The 21521-nt window shown below is 48.9% G+C and overlaps 1 protein-coding gene across 1 annotated transcript; it reads right to left on the bottom strand.

The window, feature by feature from the left end:
• Positions 1-753: 753 nt before the first annotated feature.
• Positions 754-19458, bottom strand: ASNS (asparagine synthetase (glutamine-hydrolyzing)). Its single transcript, XM_058678211.1, has 13 exons — positions 19330-19458; positions 16327-16362; positions 15523-15793; positions 10907-11144; positions 7217-7402; positions 6882-6983; positions 5655-5782; positions 5362-5488; positions 4428-4534; positions 3537-3637; positions 1860-1941; positions 1624-1779; positions 754-1110 (listed from the first exon to the last, which is right to left on the bottom strand). The coding sequence occupies exons 3-13, from the start codon at positions 15769-15771 to the stop codon at positions 901-903; spliced, it is 1686 nt and encodes a 561-aa protein (XP_058534194.1). The 5' UTR covers positions 15772-15793; positions 16327-16362; positions 19330-19458; the 3' UTR covers positions 754-900.
• Positions 19459-21521: the final 2063 nt, after the last annotated feature.

Raw genomic sequence — 21521 nt, forward strand, 5'->3', positions numbered from 1 at the left:
ACAGAAGGTGGCTGGGAACTCGCATTTACTTTCAACATGTTGGTTACTCATTACTATGTCATTTAATTCCATAATGATGTAAATTTTTGCTGATGGTATGATGGAGCTTTCAATTGACTGGGATAATACTCTGCTAGCTCTGTCTTCAGACCAGAGAGGGTATACCTAAGAAGACGTTGAACTTGACTGGACAATAAGATGCTGGACTCTATGTTTGGTGTATGCTTGCAATGGGGGAATCTCAACTGAACTTGAGCTGTGGTTATGCAACAAGGTGGAGGAATCCACCATGGTGGGAGGGTTTGGGGAGGGGTGGGAGAACCCAAGTATCTATGTAACTGTGTCACATAATACAATGTAATTAATGAAGTTAAATAATAAAAAAAAAAAAAAAAAAAAAAGATCTACTTTGAGAGAGACAGAGATCTTCGCGTCTGCTGGATAGCTCCCCCAAATGGCTGGCTGCAACAGAAGCCACGAGCCAGGAACTCCAGCTAGGTCTTCCACAGGGTGGCAGAGAGACCCAAGCCCTCCGGCCACCTTTCTGTCCCTCCGCTGGTACATCAGCAGGGAGTTGAACTAGAAGTGAAGTCAGGACTCGAACCAGCAGTGCTCCTATGTAAGTGGCCCTCCAAAGGAATGGCTTAACCCACCGGGCCACACGCCAGCCTCAGACCAGACACGGTGAGCCGACTCACCCATGGCCTCACTGACCCCCAACAAAAGCTCTGAATGAAGAGACATAACCAAACCTGCATCTTAGATGTAAGATGTTTATTTTCTTCACACTCAAGTAAGTCTGCGTGGTCAGCCCTTGTCTCTCCCAGTTGGGTCCCCAGCCCCGCACTGACACACACACTACAGGTCACATTTCCTCTCGCTGGGCAGCAGGGGGAGTCCCTAGGCTTTGGCGGCTGACTTGTAATGGGTGAGCGTGCGGGCAGAAGGGTCAGTGGCACTGATCCACTTGGGCATCCAGTAATGGGTCAGCCAGTCGGCCCGGCCTGGGTAGTGGCGCTCGAAGATCTGTCGGTAGTAATAGGCCTCCTTGGTTTTCGGGGTATTGAAGGGGAACTTCTGGGCTGCCGCTGCCATCATCGCGTCATCAACCTGCAGGACAAACAGCATCAGAGCCAAACAGCTCTCCAACGGCCCGGGGACTCTCATGTGCTTCTTCTGCCTTAGTGGAACCAAAAAGTGAAGAGCAGGCAGGTGCAGAAACTACGCAAGCAGCTCTTTGCATCACAAATCTCTTAGACATTATTAGAACAGTCAGAGGCCATGGAGGCGTGGAGAGCTGTAAGGAGCTTCACCTTGTACATTCCTAATTCTTAGTGGCTCAGAGCGCTAGAGTCGGCTGGGCCGAATGTTATCTCACACCCAGCAAATGTCGCATGTGTCAAATGAAGGCCAGGGACCACGATTCATTCAGCCCCTTTGCTCCTTTGAGTCTAAGATACTATTCTGTATGTTTCAGACTCCCTAACTTTTTTACAGTTTTTACAAAGGATTTTAGGACCCATAAGCCAATCCTGTATACATGAAATGCTCAAACTGAAGGCGAAAGGAATCGCGATTCAAGCCGTACATCCAACTTCTCCTACTGCAAAAAGGCTCTTTTACCTGATGTTCGACATATTCCTGCAAAATCTTAAACCAGGAATTCTTCACTGAGGCTATCCCATCACTGAAGGCTTCCTTCGGTCTCCAGAGAATCTCTTTGGGGATCAGGTTGGAGTCCTCGAATGTCTCTCGCAGGAGGTGTTTTTCTATCCCGTTCTGGCACAGAACACAGGCCCATCAGAGTGACGGCGGTGGCGCGGCGGGCGGCCGCGGCTCTCCCACGCTGCCCTGCTTACCTTTGGCACTCTCATCTCTGCGGGCAGAGACAAGTAATAGGAGCAGAACCGATGATCCAGGAATGGAACTCTCAGCTCCAGGCTGGAAGGACAGAGGGGAAAAAACCCACATCACAGCGGGCAGGCAACACCCCTCGCCAGGGTCAGTCAACCAGAATCTAGTTACGCATAAGATTACAAAGCCCTGGAAAATGCACTCTACACTAGCGGATAAGTACAAAGCATCTTCATGAAGGTGATGCGCACTGCCTCGTCCAGGAAGTGAGACTGACAACTTAAAGCTGTTAGGTCTGCTTTCCTTTCCATGAACACTTAAATGCATGTTTGACCCTGAGGCTGGTGCTACTGTGCAGTGGGTTAAGCTACTGCCTGCAGCATTGGCTCTTCTGCTTCCCAACCAGCTCCCTGCTAATGCACCTGGGAAAGCAGCTGAAGATGGCTCAGGTGCTTGGGCCCCTGCACCCGTGTGGGAGACTCAGATAAAGTTCTGGGCTCCTGGCTTCAGGTCAAATCACACCTGGATATTGTAGCCATTCGGGGGTGAACCAGTTGAGGGAAGATCTCTCTCTGCCCTCCCCACCTCCGTCTATCCCCATCTCTGTAACTCTAAATTCCAAATAAATTAATAAATAAATAAATCTTTTTTTAAAAAAATCACCTTGCCTAGACCCTTCAAATTAGAAAGGTTTATTCTAGAAGAACCCGCCTCTTCTCCTATTAACAATTCTATTACTAAGTGATGGACAATTTATACAAGCCACGTTCCACATCGTTTGTCCCCTGAACCCTCGTGTTCTCATGAAAGCCCAACAGAATAAAAGTGACAAATGAGTTCATTCCTCAACCCCATATTTAATTATCTCCAAGTGTGATTCCACAGAGGCAACTAAGGCATTTAATGTCAGTTGTTAATCATGAATAAGAAGAATCTTCATTTTTTCTATTCATGAAAGTGAAAATCTGAAACCCAAAGGCCCCTAGGCTTTCTAGCCAAGCTGGACCTTGCTTCCGGCCTCTGCTTGCCATCCCTGGTATCATGCAGGCACAGTGAGTGCTCAGGGTGGGCTACGTGGATTTTACAACCTTTGCTTTTCTGGAACAGACTTGGCAAAGGCTGCCCCGGTCTTTGAGGCAACGCTTGAGGCAGGTGCTCAGCCTCACAGGGAAGATGTCAGTCGGACACCCACACCCCACATCCCTGTGCTCACGTGCGAGTCCTCACTCGACCCGATTCCAGTTTCCTGCTAATACAGACCCCTGGGGCAGCAGGCCATGCATGGCTCAAGAAGTTTGGTGGCACCATCCACGTTAGACACCTGGCCTGAGTCCCCAGGTCCTGGCTTCAGCCCAGCCTCTCCCGGGCCATCAAAGGCACCTGTGATGGAGTGAACCAGCTGATGGGAGGCTGATGTCTTTCCTTCTGTCTACCTTTCTACTAAGTAATCATTTTTAAAAGCACACACAGCACGCAGATGTACACCGCGTATAACAGGAGCCACAGCAGCCGGGCTTCCCTCTGGCACTGTGCGAAGAGACAAGCATCACCCTCTCTGTACAAGTCACAACTTGCAGCATTTAACCAACTAAATTAAAAAAAATCAGCTATTGGGTCTTTTGGTTTCCTAGTTTCTTTCTGTCCTCTTCTCTTTGACAGTGCATCCTAAAGTCCCAAGTTACCCATGGGCGGCGGTGGTGCGATCCGCACGGAGGACGTCAAACAGGTACAGCTCCCGCAGCAGCCTCTCGCTCTCCTCCTCGGCCTTCTCGGCAGAAGGGGCCTAAGTCACGGACACACAACTCAGACACAGAACAGAACAGAGCGCCAGGCCACCACGTGGCTCACCCCCACCCGGCTCAGAGCGCTGCTCCCAGTCCAGGCTCGCCCGCCTCTGATGTCACTTCCACACTGACGCACCTGGCGTGACAGTGGCGATCCCACGCACCAGGGTCCCTGCCTCTCCCTGTCCGTCTGCCTTTCAAATAAGGAAGTGAATCTTAAAAAAGGAAGTTAATACTTCTTAATACTCTGCAACAGCCCCCAATGCCACAGAAGATGGAGGAATGTCACAAAAGTACTTCTTCTGCTTCAGTAGTTTTTAAATATTTATTCACTTATTTGAAAGGTACAGTGACAGAGTGGGAGAGACAGAACTTCCACCTGCTGCTGCACTCCCACAAATGGTTACAACAGCCAGCACTGGGACAGGCAGAAACCAGGAGCTCACCCAGGTTTGCTGCCTTCCCTGGCACACCAGCAGGGAACTGGACTGGAAGTGGAGCAGCCAGGACTCAGCGTGGCTCTCCGCTATGGGATCCTAGAATCACACATGGCGGCTTAACACAACGCCAACCCCTTTTAATTAGTTCTAAAGAATAACAATTATCTGACACTAAAGCAACTTCTTTCTTCCCCAAGAAAACACAGAGCAGGCACTAACAGATTTCCTCATCTAAACTCACAGGATACTCGGAGATCTTAATGTTTACCCCAGACTAGCAACAGAAAAGATCGAACAGTGCACGCCTTCTTTACTGTGGCTACAGGATACACCCAGCCAAAGGCCTTACCTTGTGAAAATAGATGTAACCCTGTGTCAGCTCATCCGATCCCTCCCCGGAGAAGATCACCACGCTGTCTGTGTTCTTGCGAATGTACTTGGAAATTAAATACATCCCTTCAATGAGAGAAATAACCATCAACATGAGATGGTGTCCGGAACTAACCACCCTCAACTGCGTCATCGATGTAGCTTCTAAAACAATGACCCCAAAAGGGGCTTCCAAGCAGCGAAGGCAGCGCCCACACTGTCAGGACGACAACCCGGGGCCATCCTACAATGCTGGAAGTCTTAAAATTCACACCTCGAAATTCAGCTATAAACCATGCCCTGCATGTGAGTATGCCTATACAGAAATAATGAATTCAGTCATTTCTAACTTTGTTCTCTTTTCTGCTGCCACCCCGTGTGTCCCGCATTCCACATGTGGTTGAGGAGACCTCATGTATGAAGCCCTGCCTTCCTGGTGCCTGGTGCCTGGTGCCTGCCTGGTGCCTGGTGTCTACCCTGAAGGCCTCGAAACAAGGACTCCTTCTCCATTTAGCTTTACTGAACCTCCCTCAGGAGCCTTTCAACTTTTTTTTTCTAATCCCATTACACCCTATAAAACTGCAGCAACATGGACCACTGTTTGTCTATTTACTGGGATCTGCGTGGTCAGAACCTTGGTCATCCCTAGGATATTTTTGCTCAGTCTAGCAAGTCCCTTAAAAAGACAGGCATACTGGGGTGTGTAGCTGAGTGGCTCAAGAAGCCTCCACTGCACGGCGGAGAGCCTGGGCTCCACTCCCAACCCCGGCTCCTGACCCCAGTGAGTGATGGTTCTCCCTGGCTCCCAGCTTGAGGTCCCATGAGCCCCAACTCTTACAGCACTCACTCACTTGCGCGCGTTCTCTCTTCGGTAATTAAAAAGAAACCCTTTTCTGTATCATGAAACTCCTTACCTACTGAAGCACGAACTGTTGTGATGTCGTAAGTTTCCAAAGAAAATATGACCTCATCCAGGGCCTGAATGCCCTCTTCCGAGTTAAAGAGGACTTCGTGGTGTTCACTTCCAATGTGATTTGCTACCTGAGTGCAGGAAGAAATAACCATACCCGTGTCATTACCACAAGTACCTATGAAGGTGAAACAAGGCAACAGGTGTTGGGCACAGTGCCAAAGATGCCCCTGAGGCTGCCTGGATCCCCACATCACCATGCTCTCCCGCCACCAGGGCAGGGAGACAGCATCCTACCTTCCTCGCGGCCAGCAGATCGGGGCTGTCCTCCATACCGATGGCAAAAGTCTGCAGCGCATACTGTACCTTGGCCTCCTTCAGCTGCTTCAACAGCGTGGCGGCCACGAGGCTGGAGTCCAGGCCCCCTGCAGGCAAGACGGCCACGTCCGTGAGATGGCACCGGAGCGATGTACGCTCAAGAGCCCCCGGTACCGCCAGCTGAAATCGACACTGAGAAGGCGGACAGCCAACAATACCCTGCGGCAGCACTAACTGTATTGCCATTTTGGGGCTTCCTAGTGCAGCAAGTGTAGCCACTGCTTTCAGGACACCTGCACCCGATAGTGCAGTGCCTGATTCCAGTCTCAGCCGCCACACTTCACAGCCAGCTTCCTGCTAATGCGCCTGGGAAAGCAGCAGATGACAGCACTCGTGGCTGGGACCTCCCCCCCACATGGCAGACCCCACAGCAGTCCTGTCTCCGGGCTCCAGGCTCCAGACTGGCCCAGACCAGGCTGTTGCAGCCACTTGGGGAGTGAATGAATGGTGGAAGATTGGTCTCTCTCTCTCTCTCTCATTCCCTAACTTTCAAATAAAAAAAAGAATATCAATCTTAAAAAAAAATACCTACACAGTATTCAAAAGAATGTGTATTCGCTCACTTTAATAAAAATTACTATAACTATAAAGAACAGATTTTGTGTATTTCATATGCACCTCATAGCTCCTTTTTATATTATATATACATCAAAATATGCTGTAGTATAACCATGAATACTAAATACAGCTTGTGAAAAACTTTTTCATGGGTCCAGCATGGTAGCCTAATGGCTAAAGTTGTCGCCTTGCAAGCGCCAGGATCCTATATGGGACATCGTGTACCGGCTGCCCCATTTCCCAGCCAGCTCCCTGCTTGTGGCCTGGGAAAGCAGTGGAGGATGGGCCAAAGCCTTGGGACTCTGCACACACGTGGGGTAGTTGGAGGAGGCTCCTGGCTTCTGGTTCTGGATTGGCTCAGTATAGCTACTGCAGCCACTTGGGGAGTGAACCAGTAAACGGAAGATCCTCTTCTCTGTCTCTCCTCCTCTCTGTATATCTGCCTTTCCAATAAAAATAAATAAATCTTTTTTAAAAAGTTTATTTTATAATAAAAGATTAATCATATAGCAAACATTCTACCATGAAAACTTCGGGGACAGCTAACCGTTTCTTCCCAGGCTGGCAGTGCCCTCTACTCGCCCTCACCTGATAAGAGGCAGCCGATCCTCCGGTCGGTCATCAGCCGCTTCCTCACGGCGTTGTCAAAAAGGATCCGGAGGTTGCTCTTCACCGTTTCTATCTCAAAGCCTATAAACACAGCAAATAAACAGAACAGCTCCATGGGAGCCTGGCCTGAACCAGCTTCCAGGACGGCGTGCACACCCTCCACGGCCACCGTACGGCACCTGTGCAGCCTCGGAACTGGGGCGCACTAACGCCCCGAAAACGGGGGAGCCAGGTCTTCAACCTGCAGTCCTTTCACTCTTCCGGAAGGCAGAGAAGGGGAGTGGGGTGGGAGCAGGCGGGCGGGGGCTTGTTACCTGGGAAGAGCTTCTCCACGGTGTCGTAGAGGGCGTGCAGGGGCTCATCCCTACAGTGATGGTATTTGACCATTTCCACGGAGGCGACTTTGCCATTCGGCTTCAAATCCAAAACTTCGTAGTGGCCCGGAAGAAAGGGCTCCACTTTCAAGAAGGGGGTGGTGGAGTGCTTCAGCGTAACCAGCCCTGGCAGGTTGAAGCACAGCCTTATTGAAATCAGCTCTGCACAGCACCCACCGAAACTCTCTCAGATACGTGCCACCCTGTAAATGCCAATTTAATTTCTCTTTGATACAAACACATGTCAGTTTCATAAGCAAAAGAGGGAAACCATTTCCGTTTACCTAAAGGCCTGCCGTCCACTTACTAGTAAGACAACAGCGGCTCAGAAACATGCACCAAATTATGCGGACTTCAACTCAAAGCAAAAGCAACATCTTCTGTATTCAGTTTCTTTTCCAAGGAAGGGATCTAGGGGCTGGCACTGGGCCTAGCCACGAAGATGACAGCTGGGATGCCCTGGTCCCATGTGGGAGTGCCCAGGTTCAGAAACCGCTCCTGGCTCCCCACTCCAGCTTTCTTGGAAGTCAGACTTGGGGAGGCTGCAGGAATGGCTGCCACCCTCACGGGAGGACGGGGCTGAGTTCTTGGCTCTGGGCATTGGTCTGGTACCGCTCCACTCTTTGTGGGCACCTGGAGAGTGAAGGCAGATGAGAGCTCTCTGTCCCCTTTCCTACATGTTAAAAAACATTTTTTAATGCATTCCCTATGAAAAAAAAGCAAGTATATAAAAAATATCTAAGCTATTTATGAAGCAAAGGGATGAACCTGAGCCTGAACTTTGTGGTTCTTTTTGGTCATCACTGAGATATTTTAATACAACTGCCTGGGTCCTAATCCTGTAACAAGCAAACCCGTCGGCTATCAGGGGTGCTAAAGCCGGACGTGACAAGTCAAGCATGTATCCCCGCGCGGTCATACACTGTGAGTAACGCTGGACACTTCAGATTTCATCAGCAAGTTCTTACAGGCAGTGACCAAACGGCCATCATCATGACCTCTGGTATGCACAAGACCCCCAAGGTCCTCTGGCAAACAGTCACAGCCTGTCCACACAGGATACTCTCAATTTACCAGCTGAGCATCAAATTCAAAGTCCAGACAAAGGCCTCTGCTGCCCTCCCAGTGAGCTCAGGGAGCCAAGGAGGAGCTGGCCAGGGAGTGCTCTGCCCAGAGGAGGACTCGGCAGGCTACCCCAAAGGGCTGAGAAAGGCAGACCCACAGGTCCCAGGCCCATCCGGTCTGCAAGAGGGCAGGCTGAGGAGGGAGAGAACACGAAACCCCAGAGTAAGTTGGGTTGAAGACTATCTCCCTATCAGCTGAGGAGGAGACGCAGTGCAAGGACCAGCCTCTTCCCAGGCCACCCTAACAGCGCTGGGGGAACAGGAGAACGCTTGAAAATGTGGCTACTGGGCCATGTCCCATTTCCCCATTGATTCAGATCTTCTTTCCCTCCTTTCAATCAGGCCTTATGGTTTCCGTAGTAGTACAACTTTGGTGCTTGTTTTGTTAAATTTCTTCCCAAATATTTTATCCTTTTCAATTTCTAGTGTAAATAAATTTCTTTTCTGATTGTTCCCTGGTACTGGGTAGCAAGTTGCTTTTGTAGCTTTTCGAGCTTCTGTCCTGCAACCTCGCTGAACATTGTGCTGAAATTTGTGTCTAGAATATTCAGTATGAGTAAACTGTAAAAAGATCAGCTCTAAGATGAATAATTAAAAAAAATGGGTAAGCAAACTAGGGCACAGCTATGCAGTGACTGTTATTTAGCAATTTAATTTTTTAAAAGTTATTAAGGCACAAAAAGACACAGAGCAATTTTAAGTGTACTTTCCTAAGTGAAAGAAGTCACTCTAAAAAGGATTCCAAGTATATGACATACCAGGAAAAGGGACACCATGGTGGCTCTAAACAGATCAGTATCATCCAGGATTCAGGGTGAGGAAGAGGGGAAAAATGAGCAGGTGGATCCCAAGAGACTTTTAGGACAATAAACTATCCTGTACAATACCATAAAGACTTGCATTTTGTGAAACTCCTAAAACCATTGACTTCGGTCAATAGTTAGTGTCCATTCATGAATTCTAAGCAACATAGTACAGCAAGGCAAGCATTCAAGGCAAGGGAAACTGGCTGAATGGCCTGGAGCCCATGGAAGCTCTCTGTACTTTTGCTCAACTTTTCTGAAACCTGAAACTAATCTAAAAATCATTCCATTAACTTTTTGTTTTAATTAGGACATTCCTACAAAGAAGAAATAAAATGGCCAAGACTCAAAGATGCCGGACATTACTGTAACCCGGGCAAGGCCAAGCATGTAAGAGTGCTTCACACACACTACAACGGCTGGAGAGCCCTTCAGGTACTGCTGCTGGGAAGACAGAACGAGGCAGCCAGCCTGGCCAACAGTATGGCAGTTCCTCAACAACTAACCTAGGTAGAACCCAGCAGTCCCACTTGTAGGTATGCATCCAAGCCTGTACGACTGCATGACAGCAGCAGTATTCATAGTAACCAGAACAGAGGAAGAGCACAAAACCCCATCAATTGGCAGATAAACAAAATGTGGCATTCCTAGGCAAAGGAATAGTATTTGGCCTTAAAATAAGTACAGAGGCAGGTGTTTGGCCTAGCTGGTGAGATATGGCTTGGAATCCAGCCCACAGGACCTAGGTTTGAGTCCCAGATCTCCTCCCAACTCCAGCTTCCTGCTAACAAGAGCACCCTAGAAAAAAGCAGGTGTTGGTTCTTATAAACAGGTCCCTGCCACCCAGGTGGGAGTGTGGGAGACCTGGGTGGCGTTTCCAGCCCCTGGCTTTCAGCCGGCCCAGACACAGCTGTCTCAGGCACATGGGGAATAAACCAGCAGACAGGAACACACACTCCTTCTCCCTCTCACTCTCAAAAAAATAAAAAAAGTATTTTTTTATAAAAAGAGCTAAAATATTTTATGACATGGACAAACCTTGAAAATGTTATGCCATGGGAGAGAATCCAACCACAAAATCCCTTGCAATGATATGATTTGTTTTATATGAGTTCTGCAGCGCAAGAAACCATAGACGGAGAAGAAGGTAACCTGGAAGCTGCCAGAGGCTGAGACGGGGCTAGGGGGTAAACATATGATAAACGGTGGAGGGTGGGCATGACAGCTAAGGGGCATAATAGTTCTTTGTGAAGTGGTTAAAAAAAAAGGCCAAAATGACTGGGCTTTCGACTATCCATGGCTATCCAGTAAGCTAAACATGTTAGGTGGGTAAAATACTTGGTGTGTGAATTGCAGATCAATAACCCTGTTTTCACAATGTGGGCTCTACCTACATCGCAGTACTGCAGTACAGCAAATGCAGAATTGCACAGCGACATGGGTAAACTGCAAACAGATGCAGGATCGCAGCAGATGCAAGGCTACGAGCAACACAGAAAAAGAGGGGCACCTACTAGGCATTCATCATCCAACCCTCAAGGATCGAGTTTCGGCAGTGAAAGCGACAATCCAACACCTTCGTATTTTCAAACACATGCTCAGAGGATCCATGATCCATTCAGTCAGGGGATCTTCAGATACAATCTGGGAAAAACCCACGGGTATGACGGTAAGGAAAATCAACAGAAAAATCCCATGAGTACCTTTAGCTTCTGAACACACAGCCAAAAATCCATCTTCGGTCATGGCTTTAAACAGCGGTCTGACTCCGTAAGTATCTCTACCCAGGAACACCTTCTTGTTGGCAGTGTCCAGTAAGATGAACGCAAACACTCCGTCCAGCATGCAGATGGTCTGCTCAATGCCTCCTTTGTCGTAAAGGTGTAGGATGATCTCACCATCCACTTTGGTTTGGTATTCAAATTCAAAGTGATGCTGCATCTTCAGGGAGCAACAGCAAAACACAGCATTAGGATCCTTGTGCACGCGTTCACAATGCTTTATGCCAAAGAAACTTCGGTTACGCCTGTGCTCCAAGAGTCCTCCGATTCCGAAGAATCAACTCACAATTCTGCAACATGTTTACAACACCAAACTGAACCCTGAAGTTTTTAGCTGCATCCTGAAAAGCAGAATATATAGTAACATACCAGAATAACACCTGGAGGGCGCAAATGCATACTCACTGTATATACTATGCAGGTAAAACATATATTCACATGGATGCTAATAGGTTGGCTGGTTGCCAGGACCCTCACAATGTGTTTTCCACAGCTGTAAACTTTTAATTTGAGAACAAAACCTAAGCTGAGGCTCTGCCAGTTCAGCCTCTAACTCCTACCTATGAAAATACAAAGTGGAGGACAACTCGGCTGTGTTCCGTAAAAACAGTGTTCCAGCACAATGACACACATGGCCCAAAGCACGTGCTGGCCAAGGGGAAGGCTGGCACATTCACTACTTCCATCCCTGCAGCGGCACTGAGGCTGTGCCCGCCATCACAGCAGGGCAGGGCAATCACGGTGCACCCACACTCTCCCACACACCTCTGCCAACTGTGAGGGGCAGAGGCCTCGCATGGCCCCCTTGGTATCTGTACTCATGTTCTCAATTGGCAATGGAGAAGCTATTGTGAAACCTGGTGAGAATCCTGCAGGAGTTTAAACATTTCCAACATGCTTTTAAATATGAAACCATAAGCCCATAGGAATAGGGCTGGTACATAAATAGGCTTCACGGCCTAACTGGTTTCACGATTTCTGAATTTGGAAGCAGGCAGCTAAGCGGTCAGAGCCTTCAATGTAGATGCTAGATTCCGTCAGGCACTAGTTTGCCCGCTGTCTCCCAGACTCCCTCCCTCACCGTGCTCTGTTCTGCTCCACTGTATCTCAAGTCAGCTCCTAGAATGGAGGCAGTGCTACAGCCAGCCAGGCGGGGTCCTGGGTCACAGACCCACGAGCTCACTGGCCCACCTCCCCCACAAAGAACACCTCGGGAGTAAGTCCCATCTTGAGGGCTTTTTCCAGAAATCCCAGGCCCTGAAAAAGAAGTAATTGCCACCTGAGCAAGCCCACTTTGCCATCTTCATAATTTCCAAAACGTGATCCTACGATCGAAGCAGAGCCGGGTACAAGCCAGAGACCTGCACATGAGCCCAATGTGCACATCTCGCCCCAACCTCCAACTGTAAAAACCTTTACCCATCAAGGAGTTGGGCAATCAAGCCACCACTGCCGGCTCCTGGCTCTGCACTTTGCAAGACACCTGCTTCCTTCTGCCACCCAGTGCCAGTGGCCGCCCTGCTGCACATTGGATGGGCCGGCTCGGGTTTGGGAAGCTCTATGACCAATTTGTCTTTATGCATTGGTAGACTTGTTCAGAAATTGACTTTGGCTGCATCCACGTAGTTAACCCTCCTGGCTCTGCCACACCAAAGGCGGGAGTGGTTCCTGTCATTGGCAGGTGCAGCTGGGAAACAGGCTGATACTTCTAGACTGTTGCACCTGCAGGACAAATATTCCTAAAGCACTGGATGACACTAGCAAGGAACAACTCCCTATATCTCCCCTACCACCCTGCCCGAATCACCTGTCTTTGACCTAAATCTGCAGGTAACTTACTCAGGAGAAGGACTCCTTGGAGGACACCCAAGTGTGAGACCAGGATGGAGTGAGTTCCTGGTTCCTGGCTTCAGCCCAGCCGGACAGACTGCTGTGGCCAGAGAGGGAGTGAAGGAACTAATGGAACTGCAGTATCAGTCTCTCCCTATCTCTGCTTTTCCAGTAAATAAATAAGTAAACTTTTTTTTTAATGCATGGGTTGTGACTTTTTTGGTAGCAAACCTCTCTTTCAATTCCTTTTTCCAGGAGCCAGTTGAAGCCCCCTCCTATGCCTCGGGACACTCTGAATCTGCCTGAAGCCTTCCACTGAGCATACTCAGAGTATTCAGGGAGGTTGCAGGAAGAAAAGGGACAAAACACAGCAAGCTTGGCTAACCTGGAGTGGAAATACTTTAAAATAATTCACTTTTGTAACAAATTATTAAGGAAATGAATAGAAGCAAAACTGTGATTCCCATAATAAAAGGCATTTTCCATCTCAATTGAGGCGGAAAAGCCAGCCTAGATTAGCATACCACAACCTGGCATTCTCACACGAACTCTGACCTAGGAAGCAGGTGAGTCTGTCCCCCCACCTCCCAGTGGCAGAAAAATCCATTCTTCCACCACAGCCTCTCCAACCACTCAATGAAATGATGGTAAAGGGACCCAACTGAATAACTACAAAGACTTCCTAAAGGAGAAGCCTGCTACCTAGAGGGTTCCCAGAAGCAAGCAGCAGGAAAAGCTACTGCTCGGACATAAAACTCTCAACAGGGTGACTAAAAACACAGGGCAGACACACAGGAAGAAGTCTCAAAAGACAGTAGGGCACAAGGCAACCTCATTGTTAACTCTGCTTTAGGCTCATTTCATTTATCTGAGAGGCAGAGTTAGAGAGAAAAGGAGGGGGAGACAAAGATCATTCAAGCATGGAGTCAAGCTGAAGGGTGGCCCCAGGCTGAAACCAGGAGTCAGGAACTCCATCCAGGCCTCCCGCATGGGTGGCAGGGCCAAGTTCCTTTGCCTTCCAAGGTCTTTACCAGGGAGTTAGATCGGAATTTGGCCTCCCAATGCATGAAAAGCTAATACTCAAATCCAGTAAAAACAAACGAACAAACAACAACAACGAAAAAAACAATAGCTGCAGTATCTCACATCGGAGTTTTAAGTCCCAGCTACTTCACTTGCGATGGAGCTCCCGGCTTACGTGTTTGCATCCCTGCCATCCACTTGGGAGACTCGGATAGAGTGCCTGGATCCTTGCTTCCACCTGGTCCAGGCTTAGCTGCTGCAGCCATCTGGGAATTGACCCACCAGATGAAAGATTTCTCTCATGTGCACTCTCTGTTACACTTTCCAATAAAAATTATTGGGACACTTGGGAAAATCTGAAGCTGAACTAAACACTGAAAGGTATTATAGGCTCTCGGGTTTCATAAAAGTATTGTTTAGGTCAAGAAAAGGTATTTATTCCCTGACAATAAATGCCTACATATTTGAGGAAAAAGACACCATAATACTGCAACATGCTGTAACAAGGAACCAGCCCAAGACCCAAAGTGGGTGTGCAGAAGCAAACAGCAGACACAGCGCAACACTGAGGCGTGTTCAGACCAGCCATCACTGCTCCGTTCTTCGTGCATCGCAAAGTTTCTCCAAACTAGAAGTTGCAGAGTCCTGAGCAAACAAAACAGAAACTGCCAACTCTAGGCTTTAAGAAATTTTTTTTTTTCATGAAACATTAGCCAGATTATCCCAGATTGGGGGGCTCTCATTAAATACAATTTCCTCAGGTTGGAATTTCCATTACCTACCCACTCACAAGTAACAGTAAGTTTTTCTCCAGATGAGAAAGCTGCTGCAATTTTAATGCTGCTGAACGCCTTACTCTTTGCACTCCATCACATCCAGCCACCTTTCTGCCCCGGCTCTGAGAAAGCGAGGTATGTATTTGCAATAGTATCCCAGAAGCAACATTACACAAGAGCTACAAATGGGATTATCTCCGTATATACCTTAAAACCTTCAACTGCCACACTCTCGGGTGGTTCTCTCATTGACGACCACAGCTACCAGGACCTGCTTAGCAGTCCTGCCTACCAGCCCGGCCGCAGCCTGCCCAGCTGCCCACTGACTCACTGCAAACCCGGGGCTGCCTCCCACCTGCTTCTACCCATGTTCTTCCTTCTGCAGGAACTGCTCTTCCCCATCTCGCCAGCCGGCCCTTGTCTACTGCATCTCGATTCACGGGTCATTCCTTGGAGAGGCCTGCATTGAGGACCCCTCCTCAAGCTGGACCCTCCCCATTCATTCTTTCAAAACATCTAGGAGAGAAGCAAGTTTCATTCTGTTCTCTAACAGACTCGGCTCCACTGACAAACTACATCTGCCAGGAAGCAGGAAGCCCAGCACACAGGCCTGGATTGACATTAACATTCCTAACAGAAGAGCATAGCCCAAGAATCAAAGACTCACACTGTGGCTTGATTTTTAATCACTGCTGTTTTGTGTGTACATATAAAAGACAGATCCAGACACTTTAGTTTATGCCTTGATGTATCAGTGCCTTGTCTATCTGCACAGCTGAAACAAATGAGATCATGAACATGAAAAGGCTTTGAAAGCAGCCAGCGTCATACGACATGTGTAGTAAATACTACAGTAACCAACCGGCTCTGAGGTATCATCCACACGCTCTCTGGTTTGGCCCTGCTTACCGTCTTATGGTTATAGATTTCACCGTTGTAACAAAGCCACAAATATGGGAATTTCTTCACTCGAATTGGCTGCATCCCAAACAGCTGGTCAACCACTGCCAACCGATGAAATCCAAAGCAGCAGTTGGTGTATCCATTGACGTTCTCAAAACGAAATGCATCTGGACCCCTGTGTGCAATCTTCATAGCACTCAGACACTGAACAGACAGGCAGTCATCGCTGCCAAAGAGGGCCCAGATACCACACATGGCGCCCGGAGCTACAGGCTCTCTACAGAGACAAAAACAGAACAAATGCTCAATACCCAGTCCAAGTGTGCCTTAAGTCCTGATGCCAGAAAGTTGAGTAACACTTCCAACACCAAGATAGAAACCATCTTATCAACAGCAGGTTTCCATTAAGCCAGCAGGTGGACACGAGTAGACAGTGACTTAATTGACTTAGAAATACCATGATTGATGAATGACCTTCACATCCAAGCAGGCACACAGCAGCTTGGCACCCACCAGCGCCTACGCCCTCCCCCGGGGGGCGGGCAAGCTGCACTCTCTCAGCAGGTGGAGTTTGCTCTCCAGTCACAAGGCCACATGCAGATGCCTCCATGTACAACTTTCCCACCCCAGAATCTCAAAAGCCTTCAAGGACCCCACAGCCCCCTAGAGTCCCATTGGATGTCTTTGAGGATTTACCGCCATCTCTTGGACCAACTGTAAGAACAGAGTGGTAGACCAGAAGGTCACACTGCTGAAGCATTAATACCAAAACACACAGCTCATACAAGCACTTCACAAGGTTCAGCTTACCTCTAAATGATCTGTTCAAATGTGCCGAAGGAAAGCCTAAAGAGAAAAACAAAGTAATATAATGAAATACTAGATATCCTGGCCTTGGAACAAACAAAACATGCCAATAGCACACACAAAATGTTCCCCATCAAAATGTCCTGGAGTGGGCATCTGGGGCAGCGTCAAGATGCAGCTTAGCGGTCCAGCAAGTTAAGCTACTGCCTGAAGTGCCCACATCCCATATGGACACAGGGTCTACTCTCAACTGCTGTGCCTCTGAGCCAGCTCCCTGCTAATGTGCCAGGGAAAAGGAGGATGGCCCAAGTGTTTGGGTTACTGATCCCCATGAGGGACCCAGACTTTAAACTGGGCAGCCCCAGCCATTTCTCTCTCTCTCTCCTCTCTGCTACTTTGCCTTTCAAACAACTGAATAAACATTTTAATAATAATAATAATAATAATAATAATAATAATAATGTGAGGAGTCAGATGGGCTAAGAGGCAGTTAGGGTCTCTGGGCCCTGGTGACGTTAGCATTTAAAATATAAAATCTTGCTTCTTCCCATTGCTTATCCTTCTGGAAGCAAGTTCTCCCTAGCTTCTCCCCCTCCCTTCCCAAGTCTCCTGCAGCGAGAACAGAGACAAATCAACAAAAGCAAGGAGACACAGCCTAGCGCAGCCCCCCATCCCCGCCGAGTTCCTGTCAGGGGAACGGCGCCTGAGATGTCAGCTTATCCGGATGGGAGGAGGAAGCCGCCTGTCACACATTTATGACGTCCATTCTGTCCTGAGCAAAGTGCCAGACCTGGCTGCCCAGGACGCGGCAGCTTCCCTTTTCCTCCTTTATTTTCTGCCCTCCCAGGAGTCCTGCTGCTCCTCCTCTCCTGAGATGATGCCTGGAAGACACCACTCCCACCAGTTCCTCAGGTTTTCCTCCTATCTCTACGGGGCTGGGTCAGGCTGGAGCCAGGAGCCGGGACTCCAAATAATTGGAGGATACTCTAAAATGACAGGAATCCTTGGATGTTATTTATTTCATTTTTGGTACCTAAATGCACCACAGCTCTGGCTGGCCATTCCCAGCAACAAAACTGAGGTTATGGGAGACAACATCATTTCAAGTGTCTTGAAAACCAAGCGTCACACATCCTGGGCCCTCTCTGCCACGCACCTGCTCAACAACCCATAATGAAGGGTGACTTAGACTGAAAACTGCAGATACATGAAGTTCCATTCAGGAGTAATCTCTCTTTGACCTATTCCAAGTCTAAAATGTCTCCACCTAGAGCGCCAACATCCCGTATGGGTGCTAATTTGAGTCCTGGCTGCTCTACTTCCGATCTAGCTCACGGCTAGTAGCCTAGGAAAGCAGTCAAGAAGGACCCAAAGCCTTGGGACCCTGCACCCGCGTGGGAGACCTGGAAGAGCTCCTGGCTCCTGGCTTCAGATCAGGGCAGCACTAGCCATTGCAGTCACTTGGGGAGTGAATTATCAAACGGAAGATGTTTCTGTCTCTCCTCCTCTCTCTCTCCTCTCTCTCTCTCTATATATATACATATATGTGTGTGTGTGTGTGTGTGTGTGTGTGACTTTGCAATAAAAATAAATAAATCTTTAAGAAATATATTACATGATTCTTATAATGAACTGGGAAAGTGATTTGAAAGCCACGCAGATCCTCAGCAATCATCAACCAGACCCATCTGAATGTCATTCGGTGAGCAGCGCTACTAAGTCTGCTAGAGGCCCACACTGACCGCTGGACTGAGTGTGGGAAACGGCAAACACGTTTGCGAAGTACATTAGTTTCTCCAGGGAGGACGCAGCAGCTTAAAACCCAAACCTTTTCTTTTCCCTCGAACCAGTCTTTGTGGAGCCAAGGTCCCACCTGCAGTGCTTTCCCCAGCGCTGCCTGCTCCGCTCACCTTCCATGTTTCCTAACTTCTACAGCAGTGCCTCAAACAGAAATAGAAGCCACGTGTCTAATTTCAAACTTATGTGCAGCCCCATCAAAAAAAAAAAAAAGACAAAGGTCATTTTAAACATAGTTTAAGTCCTTATACCCAAAATAGCATCGTCTCAACTCATAATCAGTATAAACATTGCGTTTGCATAAGAGAGTTAATACTGCTTTTCCTATGACTGTCAAAATCCAGTATATGCTACTCTCACAACACCAGTTCAGTAGGGCTAGCCAGGCTTGCAGGAGCTCCATTAGCCACTACCAAACTGGACAGCGCCATTCCAGAGCAGTTAGCTCAAGAAACACCCCAGGTAAAATCTCTGCCAACCCCTGGACAGGCGCAAGTCCTATTTCATTTGGAATTACTCTGACAACTACACCACGGATCCTTGAAAACGGAGTTATCCGAGCTTCCAAAATATTACCAGTCAAGATATCAGGGCTGTGGACAGGCAAAAGACCAAAGAGGCCACCCGCCAGAAGAAACCGCCCCCATTTTGTAACCCTGTACAAAACCTTAATCCAAAAGTAGCCCTACAGAATAGCCAGTCACCAGGGAAAAGACTCTCTGCAGGGTTCCTCTGCATTCAGGCTGCCTTAGTCGCCCACCCGGTCACCCTGAACAGATGCTTGCTTGGACTGACTGGCGGGTTCCTCGCAGGGCCCCGCAGACTGCAGAGGAGGAGCGGTAGAGGAGGGAAGAAGAGGCAGACTCCAGTCTGAGCTCCACAGCTGTCACTCTCCTTGCAGGCCCTGGGGAAAGTGGCCGGCCTGCACCAGGGCCACGTGCGCACTGCAGCCAGTCGGTGGCAGAGCCCTCGGACTGCGAAAATCGTCCTAGACTTCGACGCCATCACCTAGGGGCCGACCCAGGCTGCCTGCGCGCACCTCCTGTCCAGCCTCGGGGTTGCTGCAGTCGCGCCACCGCCCGGCGCACCCGGACCGTAGGCTCTCCCTGGCCGCTGGCCCGCAGGTGCGCAACAATCGCGCGGCGCCGCCCCGCCCGGGGTCCGGCGGTATCCCGACAGCGCCACCGCGCATCCCTGTCCCGGGTTTACCTTGGCTCCTAAGGTCACGACCGAGCTGTGCAGGCCGAGTGACAACCTTCTGGGCGAGTCGGACCGTCTTCGGCTCGCGAAAGGCGTGCGCGAAGTTTCATCATGTCCGCGAGCGCCAACCAGCGCGCAGGGCGGGGCCTGCGCACGCACGCCAGGCCGGGGCGGGGCGCGGGTGCGGGTGCGAGCTCGCACGGGGGAGTCCTGCGTGGACCCTTGCTGACCTCCCGCGCTCCTGGGACACCCTGCCCGCTGGGCTTCCCAGCAGGCACCTTCCCGCACCTGCTTTGTTCCTAGCGAGGTTACCGGCTGGGGCTGCAGCTGGCCCGTTCACCCTGGATTTTGAGGTCTCCAGTTATGCCTCCCCGTGGATTATCAAAGGCATATTCTTGCCCATCTGTTTCTGTTTGAACTTGATTGTGAACCGGCTGCCTTTAAAGGGAGTCCGAATTGTGTCGTAACTTGTGTGGCTCTGTTGGTCCTAGGACCGCTAGTTTTCTAGCTTTAAAATAAGAAAAGTCAGTGGAACCCAGATTAAACCGCTGAGAAACCTTCGTCTCTGGTGAGCACAAATTCAAGTCCCCAACTCCGCTCCCTGCCAGTGCAGAGCAGCCAAGATGGCACAAGTACCTGAGCCCCTACCACCCACCTGGGAGATCTTGGTGGTGCTCCCAGCACCTGGCTTCAGCCTGGCCCAGCCCTGGCTACCGCAATTATCTGAGACTCAAACCAGTAAACGGAAGAACTGTCCCTCTTTCTAACTCTGCCTTTCACATAAATAAACAAATCCTTTTTTAAAAAAATAAGGAGTGCCCAGTACGATAGCCTAGTGGCTAAAGTCCTTGCCTTGAATGCGCCAGGATCCCATATGGGCGCTGGTTCTAATCCCGGCAGCCCCACTTCCCATCTAGCTTCCTGCTTGTGTCCCAGGAAAGCAGTCAAAGACGGCCCAAAGCCTTGGGACCCTGCACCTGCATGGAGGATCCGGAAAAAGCGTTGGACTCCTGGCTTCGGATTGGCTCAGCTCTGGCAGTTGTGGCCACTTGGGGAGTGAATCATTGGACAAAAGATCTTCCTCTCTGTCTCTCCTCTGTGTATCTACCTTTCCAATAAAAATAAGTAAGTCTTTAAAAAATAAGAAGAACATTAGAAACTAAAGCGGGGTCTTCCAGTTCTGAAATTCTGTGATGAGACATCTCATAACCATGGCATTTAGAGAGGGAAATTGATGTTTTCCTCTGTACGCTGCCAAGGTGACTCATTGAAAGTCAAGATAACCTTGCAGTGCTTAGAGCGTTGTGGTGGTCTTCAATACAGGTCAGTTGTCCAGCTTCACACCCCTGGTCCTTGGGGCTGCAGATAGCATCATCCAGGTCTGTCGTCCATGTCCACCTGCTCTGCTGGTCACACTGCACCCAGAAGTGTAGAAGGACCAGGCAGCCAGGCTGACCACACACCCCAGATGGCAGGAGGCTGGCGTGCTGTCCTTGTTTTCACTGAACATGAGTTAAAGTCCATAAGGAATTAAATGCATTTTCTGCAGGATTACTGTAAAGTTGACCTTTTCCCATTCATTACCTGCATTGAGAATTCGAATCTCTTGTTTTAAAAGCACGGTTGAGCTGCCTTCAGAAAGGAGTCAGGAACAGATGCTTAACGTGCGGGCTTTAAGAAAAGCTGCATCAAATCAGTGCATGAAGCCAAGATAGAACCATGTCTTGAACATTGCAACTGCAAAGATTTCTTCTAGACTGAAAAAAAGAAATTTCTCACCCCATCACCTCAACCCACCACCTGGTCAACAGTGTGCTCCTGTTAGCTCTGATAGAAGATAATACGCCATGACCAAGAAAAAAATATCATGACTCCATAATGCCCTTAAGTCAGCTTGGATTTCATTAATTACATCAGCATAAAAACAAACTGAAAAATAGTGAAAATGATGTGTTCAAGACACATGCTCATATCAGACCATAAATGATGCTTACACAGCACACAACTCTGACATCCTGCTTACAATATGTGCCCAAGTTCAAAACTGCCAAGAATATAAAATTCCTGAGCACAGCCTGTAGTAGGCAGTAAATAGCAGACAAAAGCAAAATTACCAGGTAACTGAGTTCAAAACATGCTTCTTCAGTGGTCATTGAGGTCCAGCAGGTTAAGATGCTGCTTGGAATGCTTGCATTCCAGAT

This window comes from Ochotona princeps, chromosome 20, assembly GCF_030435755.1.
Source record: "Ochotona princeps isolate mOchPri1 chromosome 20, mOchPri1.hap1, whole genome shotgun sequence".
Classification (NCBI taxonomy): domain Eukaryota; kingdom Metazoa; phylum Chordata; class Mammalia; order Lagomorpha; family Ochotonidae; genus Ochotona; species Ochotona princeps.

Bases quoted from the DNA above. Each gene is read 5' to 3' on its own strand.
- ASNS (XM_058678211.1), bottom strand. From the start codon at position 15,771: ATGTGTGGTATCTGGGCCCTCTTTGGCAGCGATGACTGCCTGTCTGTT. The intron at 5,489-5,654 runs GTAGGATGCTGT...TCCTGCACTCAG, and splicing joins ATCTGCTGGCCGCGAGGAAG to GTAGCAAATCACATTGGAAG. The intron at 1,942-3,536 runs GTAACTTGGGAC...CTGTCCTTCCAG, and splicing joins CGCACCACCGCCGCCCATGG to CCTGGAGCTGAGAGTTCCAT.